We start from the raw sequence: 18,755 nt of genomic DNA on the forward strand, positions 1-18,755 counted from the left end.
GTGTGCTGGGCCTAAATATATGCCAATGGACTGTTGCAGTGGTGGCTGACGTGAAGCCTCATTCTCTGCTATGACATGCAGACTAATTCTCTGCTGACATGAAGACAGATTCTCTGTTACGGGACCTCTCTCCTCTGCCTGTGTGTGTGCTGGGCCTAAATATATGCCAATGGACTGTTGCAGTGGTGGCTGACGTGAAGCCTCATTCTCTGCTATGACATGCAGACTAATTCTCTGCTGACATGAAGACAGATTCTCTGTTACGGGACCTCTCTCCTCTGCCTGTGTGCTGGGCCTAAATATATGCCAATGGACTGTTGCAGTGGTGGCTGACGTGAAGCCTCATTCTCTGCTATGACATGCAGACTGATTCTCTGCTGACATGAAGCCAGATTCTCTGTTACGGGACCTCCCTCCTCTGCCTGGGTGCTGGGCCTAAATATATGCCAATGGACTGTTGCAGTGGTGGCTGACGTGAAGCCTCATTCTCTGCTATGACATGCAGACTAATTCTCTGCTGACATGAAGACAGATTCTCTGTTACGGGACCTCTCTCCTCTGCCTGTGTGTGTGCTGGGCCTAAATATATGCCAATGGACTGTTGCAGTGGTGGCTGATGTGAAGGCACATTCTCTGCTATGACATGCAGACTGATTCTCTGCTGACATGAAGACAGATTCTCTGTTACGGGACCTCCCTCCTCTGCCTGGGTGCTGGGCCTAAATATATGCCAATGGACTGTTGCAGTGGTGGCTGACGTGAAGCCTCATTCTCTGCTATGACATGCAGACTAATTCTCTGCTGACATAAAGCCAGATTCTCTGTTACAGGACCTCTGTCCTCTGCCTGGGTGCTGGGCCTAAATTTATGAAAATGGACTCTTACAGTGGTGTGTGACGTGAAGCCAGATTCTCTGCTATGGGACCTCTCTCCAATTGATTTTGGTTAATTTTTATTTATTTAATTTTTATTTTAATTCATTTCCCTATCCACATTTGTTTGCAGGGGATTTACCTACATGTTGCTGCCTTTTGCAGCCCTCTAGCTCTTTCCTGGGCTGTTTTACAGCCTTTTTAGTGCCGAAAAGTTCGGGTCCCCATTGACTTCAATGGGGTTCGGGTTCGGGACGAAGTTCGGATCGGGTTCGGATCCCGAACCCGAACATTTCCGGGATGTTCGGCCGAACTTCTCGAACCCGAACATCCAGGTGTTCGCTCAACTCTAATAGGGAGGAATCATTCCACAGCAATTGTTATTGGGGTACAAGTGCTGTGTGATGCAGCCATTAACAGGGTTTATTACAAGGAAATATTTCCACGTCTTATCAGCCCTTGTGCGGTGCAGTTATATGTTCTGTTTGACCTTGTTTACATCACCATTTATTTTAACCTTTTAGTGATCTGTCAGAAGAATGGAAAAATGAAAAACACAAGAGATCCTGTCCTTGGAGCATCCGTAAGACCTTTATCACACAGTCCCTATTTTGTATCGGGATATACTCATTATTTGGAAGCCTAAAGCAGGGGTGGGTACAAAACACAAAAGACAAGCAACTATTCCAATAATGTGTCATCCCAGTGTTGTATCTTCTCCTGTTTTTTTGGCCTTACAATACTGATGGATTACTGACCAAATGCTGACTGTGTGAAGGTGGATGCTCCAAAGACAGGATCCATTTTTGGGGGTTCGTCCTGCGATGGATCAAAATAAGCAAAAAAATAATCTGTGATGTCAACACAAACTTACTGCTGACACCCTCTCCACTCTGTCAGGGGGATGCTACTTGTATCCGCGTGTAACAGTGATTCTAAGAATGATGGCTGCCAACTGCCTGTCATTCAGATGCAAAGTAACTGTTTCACTGCCACAGTAGACTCCCTATGCATGTTTATGCAATGCACAGTGTTCTACACCACTATACAGGCTCTCTGCAGCCAGGAAATAGCTGTTTTTTAACACCATTTGTCACGAAAAAAAAAATTGGGGGGGAATTTTGGTGAACCGTGGAAATCGAATTTTTGAAAATGTCTACTATGAAACTTCACAAGACTTCCAACTGCCACAGTAACTCATGTGAACAATCAGCTCCCGAGTGGGTGTCATGTTTAAAGTGCCAACCTCTGCTGTTCATGTCCTGCAGATGTTGTTACTGGGTTACTAATAGATCTCGATACTAGATCACTTCTATCACTGCCGCACTATGTAGGACTGATGTGTCATGTTTTATATTTAGGAAAAAGGGGGGTCAGTCAGTGCATCCCAATGCGTAGGTGCACGTCGCTATGGCTAAAAACACATGGTGCAACAACACTCTACAAACCAAATATAGTACAAAGGTATATTATATTGCAAATGCTATGCTAATAAATAAGAGATGCTTGGCAAATACATTTTGTACAAAATTATTTGAGCCTGTCTGCCGCACGTCAAGGCGATCTCTATAAGACGTGTCCTAACACTAAACTCACCTGTTATGTGCCATGACAGCGACCATGAAATTCAGGAAGTGTAGGTCCCACATGCATGCTGGGCCCCTTTTGGTTTATATCTCTATGGTGCCAAAATGGCCTCCATTGAATCCATGGACTACAGATACCAGCCTCCTAATTAAAATCAGCCTGTTTTGCCTCACAGGCTGATTTTAATTAGTTGCTGTTGCACTATGTGTTGTTCTATATGTTTTATATTAGGAACACGTTCGCTCAACATGGAGCAGAAAAAGAAAAACAAAAGCGCGCTGGCTCTGCTATCTATAAAATGATTTATTAACAACAAACATAAAATACTATAAAAGGCTAGCTACGCGTTTCAGTGGCGGGCCACCACCTTCGCGTTTTATAATGACACCGAGATGGGGAAGGGACAAGTGTTCATTGGGTTCATATTCATCATGTGTAATATGTAAAGAGGTCTGTACAGTAATGTCTACAATGATTTCTTATCATCAGGTCAGAGAAAATACAGACTAACCGATGGTCCCAGTCATTGCTCAGGACATTTAGAAGCCCTCCATGTTGATACTTGGGGATCTGTTTGTGAGATTGACCAGGACCTTAAATCGGCCAATGTACTTTGTAAAGAACTTGGATGTGGAGAAGCAGTGCCATCATTAGTCACCTATACAAGAAGACCTGGACCGATATGGACAGAACAAATCCATTGTGTTGGTAATGAGTCCAGACTGTATGACTGTTTAAGAGAACCTGGGGTAGAAGGAAACTGCACCAAACCAAGTCCTCCCTCTATCGACTGCAAAGGTAAGTAACACATGTCATGTTATGGTGGGATGGTAATCATGTTGTTTAATATTGTTTTTTTTTGTTTTTGTTTTTTTCCCCCTTCTCCCGAGAGGGAGTAAGTAGGCAGTGGATAAAGGGAGGTTGGGTGGGGAATTGATACAATGTCATGTAATTAAAGATTGTTGAAGATTTGTTGTAAGATGTTTGTAAAAAATACAATAAAGATTTATACTAAAATATATATATACAGGAATTATATTAAAGAAAATATAGAGTCAGAAAATAATGCTTTGAATAAAAACTTAATTAAAGTGTTATCTTTCAAAATTCTTCAGTCTTTAGTTGACCACTAGAGCGAGCTGCCAATTGACGACTAATTATTGTAGCTGTAACTGCACACACCCTGATACACTGTTTGTACAGACTCCATATCTGCCATATGTAAGCACAACATTGTTCACTAGACAGTAAGCCTTGGGGACCACTGTCATGGAATTTCTCATGGAAAGTTATTACAATTAATAGTCCCAACATTAAAAAATTGGAGGATGAAGAAGGGGATTGTTTGTCTCTTGGGACTTAGAGATTTCTCTCTTTCTTCGTATTCCGTCCCTTTTATTAAGTTCCAAGACTTTTCGTCTTTGTTTCATATATAACCCACTTATTCTGTGTATTACATACACACCCTGCAGTCCTTCATACACCCCAGGAGTAACATACAACACTCACAAATACTTACAGATGTAGCCAAGCTAAACTTGACTCTGATAATTTGTCACAATGTTATCTTGTGACAAAAGCCATTTAAATACATTGAAAACTTAGTTAACTTTTTCTTGCCATGCTTTACATAACGCATTAACCATCAAGTTTAGCTCGGCGGCATCTGTATATATATAAATACTTTACTGATACGCTAGTGGTGACAAAGCAATAGACATTACATGAAGATACAAATACTAGACATTACGTAGAGACCACCACACACAGCTGCTTCATGTCCTGCTCTCCCTGGATACTAAGCAAATGTGGCCAGTAACACGTATGTACATACAGTATATCCAGATCCCAACATATACTGTCTACTGGATCTACATTTCTAACCAACTCACATGCAGTACTTGACCATTAGTACATGTACATATTGAGACTCCTGCATAAACAACATATGTATCTCCACATCCATAAACATGTACAGGCCACAGGATCCACAGTCCCCCATTTACATGGAACTACAGACTACAAATATCTATATGTACACATATAAAGTCTACAAGGATATTATATTTATATACATACACCACTGTTCGTCCAGGGGTTGCAGGAAAAAAGAGCCAGAGCCCCCGAATTTCCAAGGGACACAATGACCAAATGGCTTCTGAGCATACTGATAATTTAATAGGTGAATATCAGTATATACTTTATCCAATTATTAGCCATATTTGTGTGGTCATCGGACTGAGGGGCTTGGTGGGAATCATATTTTCCTGTAACAGAGGAGATTTAGAAAGCATTGCATCCCAGAAATATGGCGCCAAATAGTTACACATCTTTGCGTACGCCCTGCTTTGTGCAAAAATATTTGTCCCTTTCTTCCACGCTTAGAACTTTCATAACAAGAGGGCAGACTGTAGGCTGGAGAGGATATGACCTACGTGAGCCAACACATTTAGCATTACTTATGCCAGTTTTCTGCTGCATTTCCAGCAAGTAGGCTGCAGGGGCGTGCGGGAGTGTAGTGGATGGGTGTAGTAGTAGTTGTCATGGTTTTCTTCCCTCCAAGGCACACTCCAGTTCTGGGGTTCTCTTGCCTAATGATGGTTGGGGTGCTTTTGGTTTGCGTAGTTTTGAGATGCAAGGTGGGGTCCTAGTATACCGTTATACCTTGATGTCAACACTCTGCAGTGTAGCAGTAGTGCAGGAAGCAATGATGAGGCATTTTCACCCAGGCAGCCCCCCGACAAGAGCATCGGAATAGTTCATGCTCCGACAGTGCAAAGGAACCCAACGGATTGGTGGCCGGAACTTGGGCCCAGGTCCCAGGACACCAATTAATAGGGATATACCCAATTTGTGGTTAACTGTTACCAACCACCCACCTGCACAAATATATCTCTCTTATCAAATGAGAGAAAAGCAAGTCTTTACACAAATTTGCATCGCCGTCTGACAGTTTTAAAATGTGTGGTATTTTTGGGCATCTATAAACTCCCTTTTTAAATGAACTTAATAAAGTATTCGTCTTAAATTTTCCAAATCAGTAGACCCCTACAGGGACTTTCTTTGGTCTTATTGACCAGTGGTGTATTTGACAGCCTTAAGACGCTGCAGTGTTCATGAATACATTACAGAAATTAATGATGAGCAAATTTCTTGAAATTCAAAAGTGATACAATTCAGCCTTTTCCCTGAAAATCTGTGAATGGCATTGTGGGGTCTTCTATGACTGTATGTAACTCATAATAAGCTCTTTAAAGCTAAGCCAGCATTAGTAATGTCAAAGTAACAGTGACAATGGTGGCTATGGGTAAAAACAATCGGCTGGGATCATATGGTCCTTCTTCATCTTTCCTGTCTTCTGATTTTAACTGAATTTTTTTTTTCTTAATTTGAATTGTTTAGAATCAATTTTCCCATCTCTAACAGACACATTTATCACACTTTGCAGACTATTTCACATCACGTCTTCATTCTTTTGATGGTTTTAGGCTTATTTACCAGCTACAGACTTGTGGACAGTGGTGACAACTGTTCTGGGAGAGTGGAGGTGATATATGAAGGACAATGGATGGCGGTGTGCAGCTCTCACTGGAGTCTACGAGAGGCTAATGTTCTCTGCAGGCAAATGAAATGTGGAACTGCTGTCTCTATTCCAGGTGGAGGATATTTTGGGGAATATAATGTTACTACCACATATAGATTCCATTGTACTGGTATAGAATACCACCTGGAGGACTGTGATATAACTGCACTTGGAAATAGTAAATGTCCATCCTGGGATACTGCTGGAGTTACATGCACAGGTAAGAGTCACTGAATATCGACCTTTAACCGTGTAACCATACCCTTACTAGGATTTAAAAAGAATACAAAGGTCCAGAAGTACACAAGAGGTACATTACAGTCTGCTTTTGAATTGTTTCATTTCAGGCTCTACATGGTTTGAGTCGTTGATATCCTTAAAATATCAGCCTTCACAAAAACATTTTTACTGCTCCAATGCATGTAAAATAAAAATGAGCAACTGTTTGTACTACTTGATGATGATTATTTTTTTTTTCATTAAATTTTTATAGTTTTTTGTAAACCATTACAATACAGTGGGATGCGAAAGTTTGGGCAACCTTGTTAATAGTCATGATTTTCCTGTATAAATCGTTGGTTGTTACGATAAAAAATGTCAGTTAAATATATCATATAGGAGACACACACAGTGATATTTGAGAAGTGAAATGAAGTTTATTGGATTTGCAGAAAGTGTGCTATAATTGTTTAAACAAAATTAGGCAGGTGCATAAATTTGGGCGCTGTTGTTGTCATTTTATTGATTCCCAAACCTTTAGAACTAATTATTGGAGCTCACATTGGCTTGGTAAGCTCAGTGATCCCTGACCTACAGACACAGGTGAATCCAATTATGAGAAAGAGTATTTCTCATAATTGGTGGGATAATGATATATTTAACTGACATTTGTTATCGTAACAACCAACGATTTATACAGGAAAATCATGACGATTAACAAGGTTGCCCAAACTTTCGCATCCCACTGTATGTATCATTTCAATGTATCATATCTTTCAGATATATAATTTCATTGTATTATAGCTAAAAGCAAAAAACAAGCAACAAACATAGCAAAAACAAAATTGAAACAAAATAAAACAGAAGGCAGCTAGAAGTTCAGATTGAGCTCAGGTTTGAGTCGTATCCTACAACAGACATTGTGAGAAATATCTATCATTTGTACCTAAATAATCAGAAGAGATCAGGTTCAGAAGTGTCTCTGGTAGAACCATATTTGCTGTTATTCCATAGATTTCACATCTTGTTGAAAGACTTGAAGGAGCTAGTGGAGGACACCAAAGCATTCTCATAAAGACATCACAAGTTTTGCTCATCCCTAGCTATGATTAGTATCTCACAGCAAAGTATCCTGCTGCTAGGAAGAAGGAAACTTGTGTCTAGAAATAACACAGCCATCTGAGGGGATTTTGGGACCAAGATTTTTAAAATAATGGAAAGTAAGTTAAATACCTTGCCCCAATAAGAATGAATTGTAGGGCTGCCCAAAGAGTATGTAGCAGTGTTCTGTTCAGGCCGCAATTTCTCCAACAATACGGAAAAGATGTCGGATATATCCTATGTAGTTTTTCTGGAGTAAAATACCATCTAAGGAATGTTTTTATGGCCGCTTTATATTGTTTTTCTCCCGGAGGAGATTTCTACACCTAACTTGGAGGTATTTGTAAAATACAGTTTTCAATAAAGCATAGATATCAGACAGGTACCTGAAAGAGCAAAAACATTCCCAATTATATAGCCGAGACAGAGAATGAATACCTCTAGCCATCCATATTGACATAGTTTAGAATGCAAGCAGATACATGCTGTATTGGGACAGAGGACTAGGAATATTTAGACACATGTGGTGATTTTCTATGGAATTCAATCCAATAGTTGGCTGAATAAGGGTGTGATGACAGTACCCAGGTATCCTATTCTGTCAGTCTTCCAGTCTAGAAGATATTTAGTACAAAACAAGTGTAAGGGCACTTGAGGGATGAACAAAGGCATAGCTTGAGATTTAGTAGTGTTTAGTTTATATAGGTAGATTTGTCCAAAATATACAAGTCGCTTAGAGCTTTTTCGTGAGCTCTCAGGTCAGACAGGGTCAAAATAACGATTATTTAGAAAACGGTGGGCACTTTGAGAATAGTGTTGTTGGTGCTGAGTGGTAGGGAAATCTTCCAAATATACTTATAATCAAGGAACTACGGCACTCAAGCGTGGGGTTAGTTGCAATTAGTTAATTTATTATTTTCATCCAAATTAGCATAGACAACATATGGCCAAAGTTTTGGTTCCTTCCCGGAACCTTGTTCACGGCCTAATGACAGTAAGTACAAAGACAGTGATTAGCTGTTGTTAATTAACTATATGTACTAAATGGTGGTAAGTATAAGTCTAAAGTAAAAAAGAAAATATGTGATCTCCACATCATAAAAATAGGTTAATAACAAAATATTGTCACCATCAAAATTAATATATATATATATATATGTCGAGAATATATGTAATGTCTAACGTGAGGATACAAGATAGAATAATATCATCCAATACGAAGTTGTCGACTGGTAAGTACATTACAGTTCACATAATTAAATGCAGACCAACATATACATGTAAAGTCTAAGGCTAGAGGTGTATCACTCACTGAGAAATTGGTAGTTGTAGAAGGGGACGTCTCTAACCTCCACTCGAACCACAAGTGGGGTGGTGGGAGAGAGAGAGAAAGGGGTGGACAATAGGATAGTACGTTCAAATAAATTATATTATTGAAAAGAAAGAGCAAGGCTCACCTTATTGAGTTGTGCTACCAATAGGCACAACTCTATTGTAGATATGAATGGAGTAAAATCCAATTCCACAGGGCTGCAACCGCAGGTAATATCTCTCCTGGAAAGGGGGTCGAATCCTCCAGAGAGTGCTTGTCGAGAAGAAAAGATGGTGCAAATCCACTGGTGGAAACGGACATGAAACTTCGATCTGTATATTCCTTTTTTTATTTAAAGAAAGTGCATAGCCATGTAAACAACACGTTTTGGGGACTAATAGTTCCCCTTCACTGAGAAATGGCGTTGTTCTATAACTAGAGTTGAGCGGACACCTGGAAGTTCGGGTTCGACGGGTTCGGCCGAACTTCGCAAAAAAGTTCGAGTTCAGGACCCGAACTTGACGCCGAACCCCATTGAAGTCAATGGGGACCCGAACTTTGGAGCACTAAAATGGCTCTAAAAAAGTCATGAAAAGGGCTAGAGGGCTGCAAAAGGCAGCAAAATGTGGTTAAGAGCATGGCAAGCGCTCTGCAAACAAGTGTGGATAGATAAATGACTTCAAATAACATAAAATACAAAAAAAAAAATATAATCTTGATCTAGGAGGAGGGTACTTCCTCTTTCGCTCCAGTGTTTGGGATATAGACAGCTGAACGCTTCCATGGGACATTGTGGAGATGCTTGGTGACAGAGGTGGTGGCGTTGCTGCCACATCCTCTGTTTGCGGGGTAGCAGGTGCCACTGTCACTCCAGAGGGGGATGAAGAGGCCGAGACTGCAGCAGAAGAGAAAGCGGGAGGTTTTTGAGGTGTCTACTCCACTGCAGCTCGTGCTTTGCACTTACAGTAGATGCCTGGTCATGCAGTTTGTGCTCAGGTTAGAAACGTTTATGCCTCGCTTCAGACTTTGATTGCACAGATGAACTGCCACGCCAGGGAACTCCTTGGAGCTGGCTTTGGTGTGCTCGGTCCCTTGGTGCGGTGGGCAGTAGCAGGCATACTGTCTAGGGGATGGCTGCTCCGCTTTTACACCCTGCTCCCTCTTTTGCTGTGCTGGTGGATCTGTGCAACGCCTCTTCCTCTGAACTACACAGGTCACTCGCATGACCTTGATTCCATGTGGGGTCCAGGACCTTATCGCCCTCCACATCATCTTCCACCCAGTCTTCACTCCTGCCCTCTTTTTCGGTCTGCAGAAAGCCACAGCAGTTGGCACCTGTGTTTCATCATCATCATAGACGTGCTGCGATGGCCCTCCCATGTACTCATCCTGAAACATAAGTGGTTGGGCATCGGTGCACTCAATCTCTTCCACTTCTGGGGCAGGGCTATGTGGATGGCCCTGGGAAACCCTGCCAGCAGAGTCATAAAAAAGCATAAAAGACTGCTGCATGACTTGGGGCTCAGACTGCTTGGCTGATTTGCAAGGGGGTGAGGTGAAAGACGGCCATGGGCTGCAGGTGCCAACTCTGATCTTTCAGCAGGGGACTGTGTGGGAGACAATATGAAGGAACTGGAGGCACTGTCGGCCACCCAATCTACTATCGCCTGTACTTGTTCTGGCCTCACCATTCGTAGAGCCGCATCCGGCCCTACCAAATAATGCTGAAGGTTCTGTCGCCTACTGTAACGGACCGTTTCAGCAGACAAGGGGTTTAGGCGATATGCCCCTTTCTGAGAGACAGGCACAGCTACTGCAGAACACTCCAGAACTCCCGAACTGGATACAAAATAGCACTCCAAACTGGAACCTCACAAATAGCTGCTAGCAGACGAACAGGAAAAGCATACAATCAGCTTACACTCCTGGCAATCAGTCTCTAACAGCATATAGGGAATCCCCCCAATAACGAGACAAGGCTCCGTGTTGAGGGTCAAGCAGTGGTCTGACTGTACTTCAAGTACAGCCTCTTTTATTCATAAAAAACAAATACAGGTCCGCCCACAGGGTTTTGAAATCCAACCAATCAATATCTTACAACACATACAATGTAAGTACAGTAACCAATCGTTCACGCCCCCCAGAGGACCAGAAGGGAGACTGCGACACAGGACAGATACAACACATCCCCACAATGCATCATGGTTTCCTCCTCTCTGTCCTGGAGACAACCGAAGAGCAATCCAATTATCTCTCAGGACAAAGGGAAATCGCCAATACACATGTGGAGACAACAGGACAGACATCACCATTTAAACACACAATGGGACAATGGCACAATGGAACACACCCAGCATTTTCCTCCCCTCTGTCTATCCACCCAACTGTCTCCCAAGCTGACAAGTTACACAAACATATATACGCTTGGTTCTTTAAAGTGGTATACCCATATGCCCTAACATCATACGTACAGGAATTACCGTATATAGTGGATGGGTTTGCCACAGGGCCATAATCCTGAGGCAAGAGGCTTTTAAACAGCCCCCTCCAAAACCCAGTGGCGAGGTTGGTTTTGCCACACCTACTCCCACCTGAGGAAGGTATTTTACCTGGCCGTGTAGCTGGCACAGATCGACCACGTCCTCTCCCTGCAACAAGAGCTCCACCAACACCAGCAGCACCACGACCAGGGCCACATTCCTTGTTTGACGCTTTCCTAATTTTTTGCAGTCACCCACTGAAGTAACAGACGTTTTTACTAAATTAAGTTCCTTATGAACAATGCAGAGCAGGGTTTTTTTGACTGCCAAAATGGGTTAATGTCACCCAACAATGGAACAGACAATTTTTTTTTAACTTATTCCCCGGTATGCTATGCAGTGCAGGCAGCAAAGGTACTTTATTGCAAAAAAAAAGTTTTTTTTCTCACACACAATGAAACGGATGGATTTAACTGTATTTCTATAACTACCAGAAATGCAACACAGGGCAAAAAGGTACTTTATTGCCCAAAAAAGGGTATTTTTTTGGGCAGATTATATTGCACTCTCACAAATAAAGCACAGGGTTTTTTTTTATGAAAAATTGTGGATATGTCACCCCTACAATGGAACAGATGGATTTAACTGTATTTCTTTAACTACCAGAAATGCAACGCAGGGAAAAAAAAGGTTCTTTATTGCCCAAAAAGGGTATTTTAACCATAAATGAAACAGATAGGTTTAACTGAGATTATATTCCACTCTCACAAATGAAGCACAGGGTTTTTTTTATAAAAAATTGTGTGAAATGTCCACAATTTTGCCCAAAAATTTAACTGCAGTATTTGGCAGTTTTATTGGACTGTCAGAAATGCAGCACAGGGCAAAAGGGTATTTTATTGCCTATAAAAAAAAGGGAATTTTTAACCCTAAATGGAACAGATGGATTTAACTGAGATAATATTTCACTCTCACAAATGAAGCACAGGGTTTTTTTTTTACATAAAAAATGGTGGCTATGTCACCCCTACAATGGAACATATGGATTTGCTGAATTTATGTACCTGCCTGTCACATATGCAGTGCAGGCCTCAGAGGTACTTTACAACAAAAAATGTAAATATGTCACCCCACAATAGAACAGATGGATTTAACTGATTATATTTTGCTCTCAGAAATGCAGCACAGGGGTACTTTACAGAAAAAAAAAAAGGGTATATGTCACCCCCTGGGTCCTTGAACTCAGACGGTATTATTTTCCCTTCCCCTGGCAAATTTGCAGTGCAGGTGCAATATAAAAATGGGTATATGTCGGCCACTGAACTACAAGAACCGGATTAAATGATTGTCCCTGGCACATATGAAATGCTGGTGCACTGCTGTTGCACAAAATGTCTGCTGATGCCCATCTAACAGACGGATTAAAACTTTTTTTGGCAGGGTACAAAAATGTTGCATTGCACCCCCAAACAAAAAATGCTGTAGATCGCAGACTTCACACCAAGTGCAGATATCAGAGTCTTTCCTATTCTCTCCCTCACAGCAGCAGCATCTTATCTCTACAACTAGTAAGAGCAGAGTGACGTGCGGAGCTACGTGACTCCAGCTTATATAGAGGCTGGGTCACATGCTGCACTTGGCCAATCGCAGCCATGCCATTAGTAGGCATGGCTTCTAAGGGCAAACAAGTTAAACGCTTGTTGATTGGCTGCCCTGCAGCCTTTCAACAAGCGCCATTAAATCGCTGAACACCGAACTCGAACCCAAACTTTTACGAAAAATGTTCGGGTCCGGGTACAAAAAAACTAAAGTTCGGTATGAACCCAAACTTTACAGTTCGCTCAACCCTATCTATAACTTGTTATTAGAGTCAAAGACCCCTTGATACTGTGTCTCAAAATGCCGAGTGTTAGCATATTAAGTATAGTCACTTCAATTGTAGTTTGATGACAAACTGAGTACCAGATATATTTTGAACCAGAAACAGCAGAGTATCGGTAAAGGATGGCGGCATTCCAATCTGTTAAGCGCACATGTCTTGTTTAAATAGGCATGGTAGTAAGAGTGCATGTCATGTTGAAGTAGGCGTGATAGTAAGGGACTTATAACCGCCCCTTCTTTGGTTTACCAGTCGCTGCGTGCTACATGCTGAGCGGTCATATGACCCGGAACACAACCAAATAGTGGTGTGAGTAAGGGTATGGGATATTTTAGAGCTTGGACAAGGGTATCTACAAAGGTAGTCGGGATGATGGACACACTAATAATCAGGCAAGGTTTAACGGACATAAAGAAAACTTGAGTTATAGCCTCAAATGTGCACAGAATAAAATAGTATAGAAAATATATATCCAGCTCCATGTTAGATCATAGTGCACATAAATCACAGATTTTTAATTTGAGTTAGTAACTTAATGTGATGTATTGATGATATACATTTTTTTTGTCCGTCTACGAGGACCTCTGAAAGGGCTATCTTATATCTATCATACGGTATAACTGTTAGTATCAAGATTATTAAAAGTATGTATACAGGACTATACCTTATTTAGTCTCTATCTGGTCTGCAAAAAAATTACACAGATTAGGAAAATGACACATGATTTTTTAAGAGCAAACATCAAATTCTTGATTGAGACCATAAAGGGTGAAGAGTTTTGAGTTCATGAACCCAAAAGGATTCTTGTTTTTTAATTAATCGTACCCAATTTCCTCCCCTTTGGTAAACAGAAATGTGTTCCAATACTTGATATTTTAATTGATTAACGTCGTGTTTGATGTGGTCAAAATGATAACAAATTGGAGTTCTGTCTTATTGAGGTGGATCGTAGATTTATGTTTTGAGATGCAGTCTCGCACACATTGGGAGGTCTCGCAAGCATTGGGAGGTCTCAACCCTTATGGGTTGTTTTGATGACTCATATCAGCTTTAATCACGTGATCCTTCAAATTTTGAGGATGTTTATAACACATCATAAGAGGGTTGTTAAATTATGCTACTTGAGGATATGATTTAAGCAGCATGGGCCAGTGTCTCTGTATGGTTTGTTTAAGCTTTGGTATAAATTGATGTTATGTGACTACTAATGGCAATCTCTTAGATGGTTCTAGTTTTGGTGTAGGTTCATGTTGTGTTCTTATTTTTTCTTTGGCCAATAATGGTTTCGGATAGCCTCAATCTTCAAATTAATTTGACATTTCCATTTTTCGCGGATTATAGGATTAGTTACGATATGTGAGATTCTTTTGAATCTTGGCAATGAGTTTTTTGTGTTCCGTGGATGGTTACTCATATAGTGCAGTAAAGTATTGTGATCAGTAGTTTTGTGTATAGATCTGATGATAGCATCCCTTCATTGTCTTTGATTACTACCATGCCCCAAAGATTGATGTGTTGACAGTCTCTATGAGCTGTAAATTGTAAGTCTTGATCTATATTGTTAAGCTGGTGGTGAAATATATGAAAAGATTCTATATCGCTATACCAAGTACCAAAAATATTGTTGCTATAACAACACCATATTAAGGCATGTGTTTGATAAAGAAGATTAGTATAGACCCATTGGTCCTCAAAGTTGGCCATGAAACTATTTTGGTTGGGTGGGGCCATGTTAGATTCCATCGCGGAACCCCGTTTTTGCATAAGAAAAAATCACCAAACATGAAAATAAATTGTAACACTAATTTTAATAGTTGTATACAGAAGGCTTGCTGTACTGGAGATAAGTTGGTGAGTAAGGTACTTACAGGTAATATCCCTTTCTAGTGTCCTATTGATGTGTGTAAACTGTTCACATATTGTGTAATAAGTATACTTTCTGGAGGAAGTGTGTGTAGTTCTGATATTAGCTGTAGGAAGGCTGATGTGTCAAGCAAATATGATTTAGTTCTACATGTTAATGGGGTAAGGATTTTTCTAGATATATTTATAATGGAGACAGTATGGATTCAGTAGAAGCCACTATAGGCCTACCTGGTGGTTCTTCAAAATTTTTGTGAATCTTGGGTAAAAGGTAAAATACTGGAATTATCAGATCTTGTTTATGAAGAGAATCATATGCGACTTTATCAATAGTACCGATGGATAGATTTTGGTCCAGGACTTATTGATTTCTTGTTGAGTCGTATAGGCTGGATTTGAATTGATCTGTTCATACGTAGTATTATCTGATAACTGGCATTGAGTCTCTTTAATGTAATAGGAGGTAGTCATAATCACAATGGCACCGCCCTTGTCGGATGATTTTAGAGTCTTAATAGCTATAAGTTCCTCACAACTTGTGTTTGAATGTGGATGGAACTTTCCTCTTTTGAGGGCTTTATTTTAATTTTCAATATCTCTTTCTACTACCCCCTGGTCACTAGTTTCTGCTTCCTGGTTCCTTTTAATACTCAGGAAATGTACAATGAACCATTATATGGCTGAGGGGGGGGGGGTCACAGAGACCATCAATACAGTCATTCTCTGTATCGTCACTTGTTTCTGCAACTGTTTGTATAAAACATTGAAAATAAAGTCTGTTATGTAATTATATAACCACAGGAGAAAAGGAGATGATCAGGCTGATGGGTGGAGAGGACCACTGTGCAGGAAGACTGGAGATCCTCACTAATAATATATGGAGCAGAGCGTTCACTGACCAATGGGGCATGAATGAGGCTCAGGTTGTGTGCAGAGAATTACATTGTGGGGATGCAGTCGGTACATTTAATATCACAGCCCTAACAGCAACCAATGGTCATGTGTATGTCAGTGGAAAGTGTCAAGGAAATGAGACCCAACTGATGGATTGTCCTGATACTGGATCTTCTGACATAAGGACATGGACTGGCCAAGAAAAGGAGATAGAAGTTGTCTGCTCAGGTATAGTAGACTGTATGTAGTATGTATACAGATTATTTTATAATAAATATATGCATATATGTTCTTCTAATACAGAAAGTAAGCAGCTGAGACTGGTAAATGGCTCTGGTCGATGTGCTGGTAGAGTGGAGATTTATCATAATGGAAGATGGGGGACGATCTGTGATGACTCCTGGGATGAAGCAGATGCAGATGTGGTTTGTAAGCAACTGGGTTGTGGTTCTGCTGTCAGAGCTACAAGAGAAGCCTATTATGGGAGAGGAACTGGGGACATCTGGCTGGATGATGTAGAATGTGAAGGAAATGAAACACACATCTGGAAGTGTCCTTCAAAGACATTTGGTGACCATGACTGTGGTCATAAAGAAGACGCTGGTGTAATGTGTTCAGGTAGGAACATTTTTATAAGGGTTGTAATGTCAACTCCTTCCATTTCCCATATTAAGACATATGGACATCATAGAAGGGGATTCCCAGCTCAAGAGACTGTTTATGATTTAGAATAATAAGTGTAGTTATAATCGGTGAGTAAAGGCTAGTAAAATGGTGTGGTTAATGTAACATTTCAACCAGAAAGAATTCATTTTTAAAATAAATATGTATAGAAAATATATTTTAAGATTTGTTTTGCTATTAAATTTCATCATTACTTTGCCATTAAAAAAATATACATACAAAATATTGTCCTTCTGTAGTAGTGACCTGAAGTGACTAAACCTACTGGAGGTGAAATATTGGAATGACTGACAGAATGACAGATCTATTGTCCTCCTAGTAGGCCTAGATAAGCATGCAGTAGTCGGAAAGGGATGCCAAAATGTATAGAACTTCCAAGCCAGCAATTTGTAATGACACTAATCATCAACCCAAGAAAGGATCCTGCTTTAAAGAGTAACTAAACTTTTAAGTAAAATTTTAATAAGATGTTCCTAATGCCCTATTAATAGTTTTTCTAATGGATTTTGTATTTTTATTACAGTTTCCACCCATTAAAGTGCACCATACCCTGTGCGCTTAAAATTGACATTTCTGTACACCGCTGACTTCTCAGCGGTGTAAGGAGTACGGGCTGTGGACACTTTATGAATGGAGTCGCAGTAGCAATGCCTACGGGCACGAGCAGCAATATGCGCCACGGAGGTTTACAACTTCCTGGCATAGTACATGGGTTTCCTGTAACCATGTACTATGCCAGGATTAGCTGAGCGGAGCGGGCTCCTGCCTGTGCCTGCTCCACTAAGCTAAGAGAACTACATGTCAGCTCTTAGCTTAGCGGAGCAGGCACAGACAGGTGCTCACTCCGCTAATCCTAGCATAGCACATGGGTACAGAGTACCCATGTGTTATGCCAGGAGTTAGTAAACAGGCAGGAGCAGCAATGTGCAGTTCTAGGACTGATTAATGCGAGGGGGTCAACAGTAAAAGGCACCCCACTCAAAAGGTACCAGAACTTTCGTAAAGTCCTGTAACTAGACTGAAGCCAGAGATTAGCACAGCAGAGATATAAAGCCAAGTATTCAGGTTTACCTTCCAGTCTACCACAAAACCTGCTGGAGCCAGAGACAGATCAAATGTTTTTTGGATGCAGGTTTATTCAAGTAAAACTGTTGAAATTTACCAAGTCTGGACTCGGCCTATTATCCACCAACTACAACTCTCTTCTTTGAATGCTATGGAGCCTAACCCTGGGGAGCGATGGTATCTAGGTAGGAGCACTGTGGCACACAAACAATTCAGGCTACATCACCACTTGGCATTACTGAACACTTGGACCCGATTGGCCCAGGGGACATACTAGACAACAATGCTGATGCAATAATAATACACAGTAGTACTCAGTTCAGAGCCTATATTATGGAGAAAAGTTGGGAATTTTTTAAACCTCTTACTTTGCACGAATGTCTAGGGGTTCAGAATAAAAAAAAATGAACATACCGTGTTCTCTCGTATAAGCAAACATACTGTATATGTCTTGCAGAATTCTTGGATATCCGCTTGCTTAAAGGAAAACATGAATGTGAAGGGTGGCTGGAAGTTTATTACAATGGAAGTTGGACCTCAGTGTGTAATAATGTTATGCCAGTTTTGTCAGTCTCTGTTATCTGCAAACATCTGAACTGTGGATCAAAAGGACAAGTGGATGCAAGATATGGTATTAGAAGTATTAGAAGAAGACCCTTCTGGGTGGATCATATTAACTGCACCAAGCATAGTAAACTGTTATGGGAATGTCCATCATCTCCATGGAATATAGGATCCTGCCGTGATGTAGACCTTGCTTATATAATATGTGAGTATCTGTATTATGTTATTATACTTTATCATGTGTATTTGAGATGAGTGAACCAGTCAAGTTTCATTTAGGTTCCGGTAAACCAAAATTTAGAAAAAGTTCAGTTTGGACCTGAATTGGTTTGGGCCGAATAGAACTTGCTCCAATTGCCCTGAAAGTTGGCTCTTTAACCCCATTTAGCCTCCTAGGACACATAATTTTTTGGAAAACTTTTTTTAATTTATTTTTTTTGGATGATTTCCCCCCTCCTTCCCAAGCTCTGGAACTCAATGACAGCAATAGTAAATTATGTCTGAGTCACACTGACATACAAAGCTGGGATAAAACATTTCATGGTGTTAACATACATGTTTAAAAATACACCGTGCCGACACGTGTCATGCTTTTTCATATTCCAAAGCTTCCAAAAATTGTCCCTTATCGGGGAAGATGATGTGTAAACAC

At 40.7% G+C, this 18,755-nt stretch overlaps 1 protein-coding gene across 1 annotated transcript in view; it reads left to right on the plus strand.

Annotated features, from left to right (window-relative positions):
- The window catches only part of LOC122921352 (scavenger receptor cysteine-rich type 1 protein M130-like), a 132,946-nt gene that overhangs the window by 67,132 nt on the left and 47,059 nt on the right, over positions 1–18,755 (plus strand). Inside the window, exons 4-8 of the mRNA XM_044271329.1 lie at positions 2,949–3,257; positions 5,948–6,262; positions 15,698–16,018; positions 16,094–16,408; positions 17,997–18,308. Coding sequence (XP_044127264.1) covers positions 2,949–3,257; positions 5,948–6,262; positions 15,698–16,018; positions 16,094–16,408; positions 17,997–18,308 — 1,572 coding nt within the window. The remainder of the gene's footprint in view (positions 1–2,948; positions 3,258–5,947; positions 6,263–15,697; positions 16,019–16,093; positions 16,409–17,996; positions 18,309–18,755) is intronic.

The sequence above is a fragment of the Bufo gargarizans genome, chromosome 11 (assembly GCF_014858855.1).
Source record: "Bufo gargarizans isolate SCDJY-AF-19 chromosome 11, ASM1485885v1, whole genome shotgun sequence".
In the NCBI taxonomy this organism is placed as follows: Eukaryota; Metazoa; Chordata; class Amphibia; order Anura; family Bufonidae; genus Bufo; species Bufo gargarizans.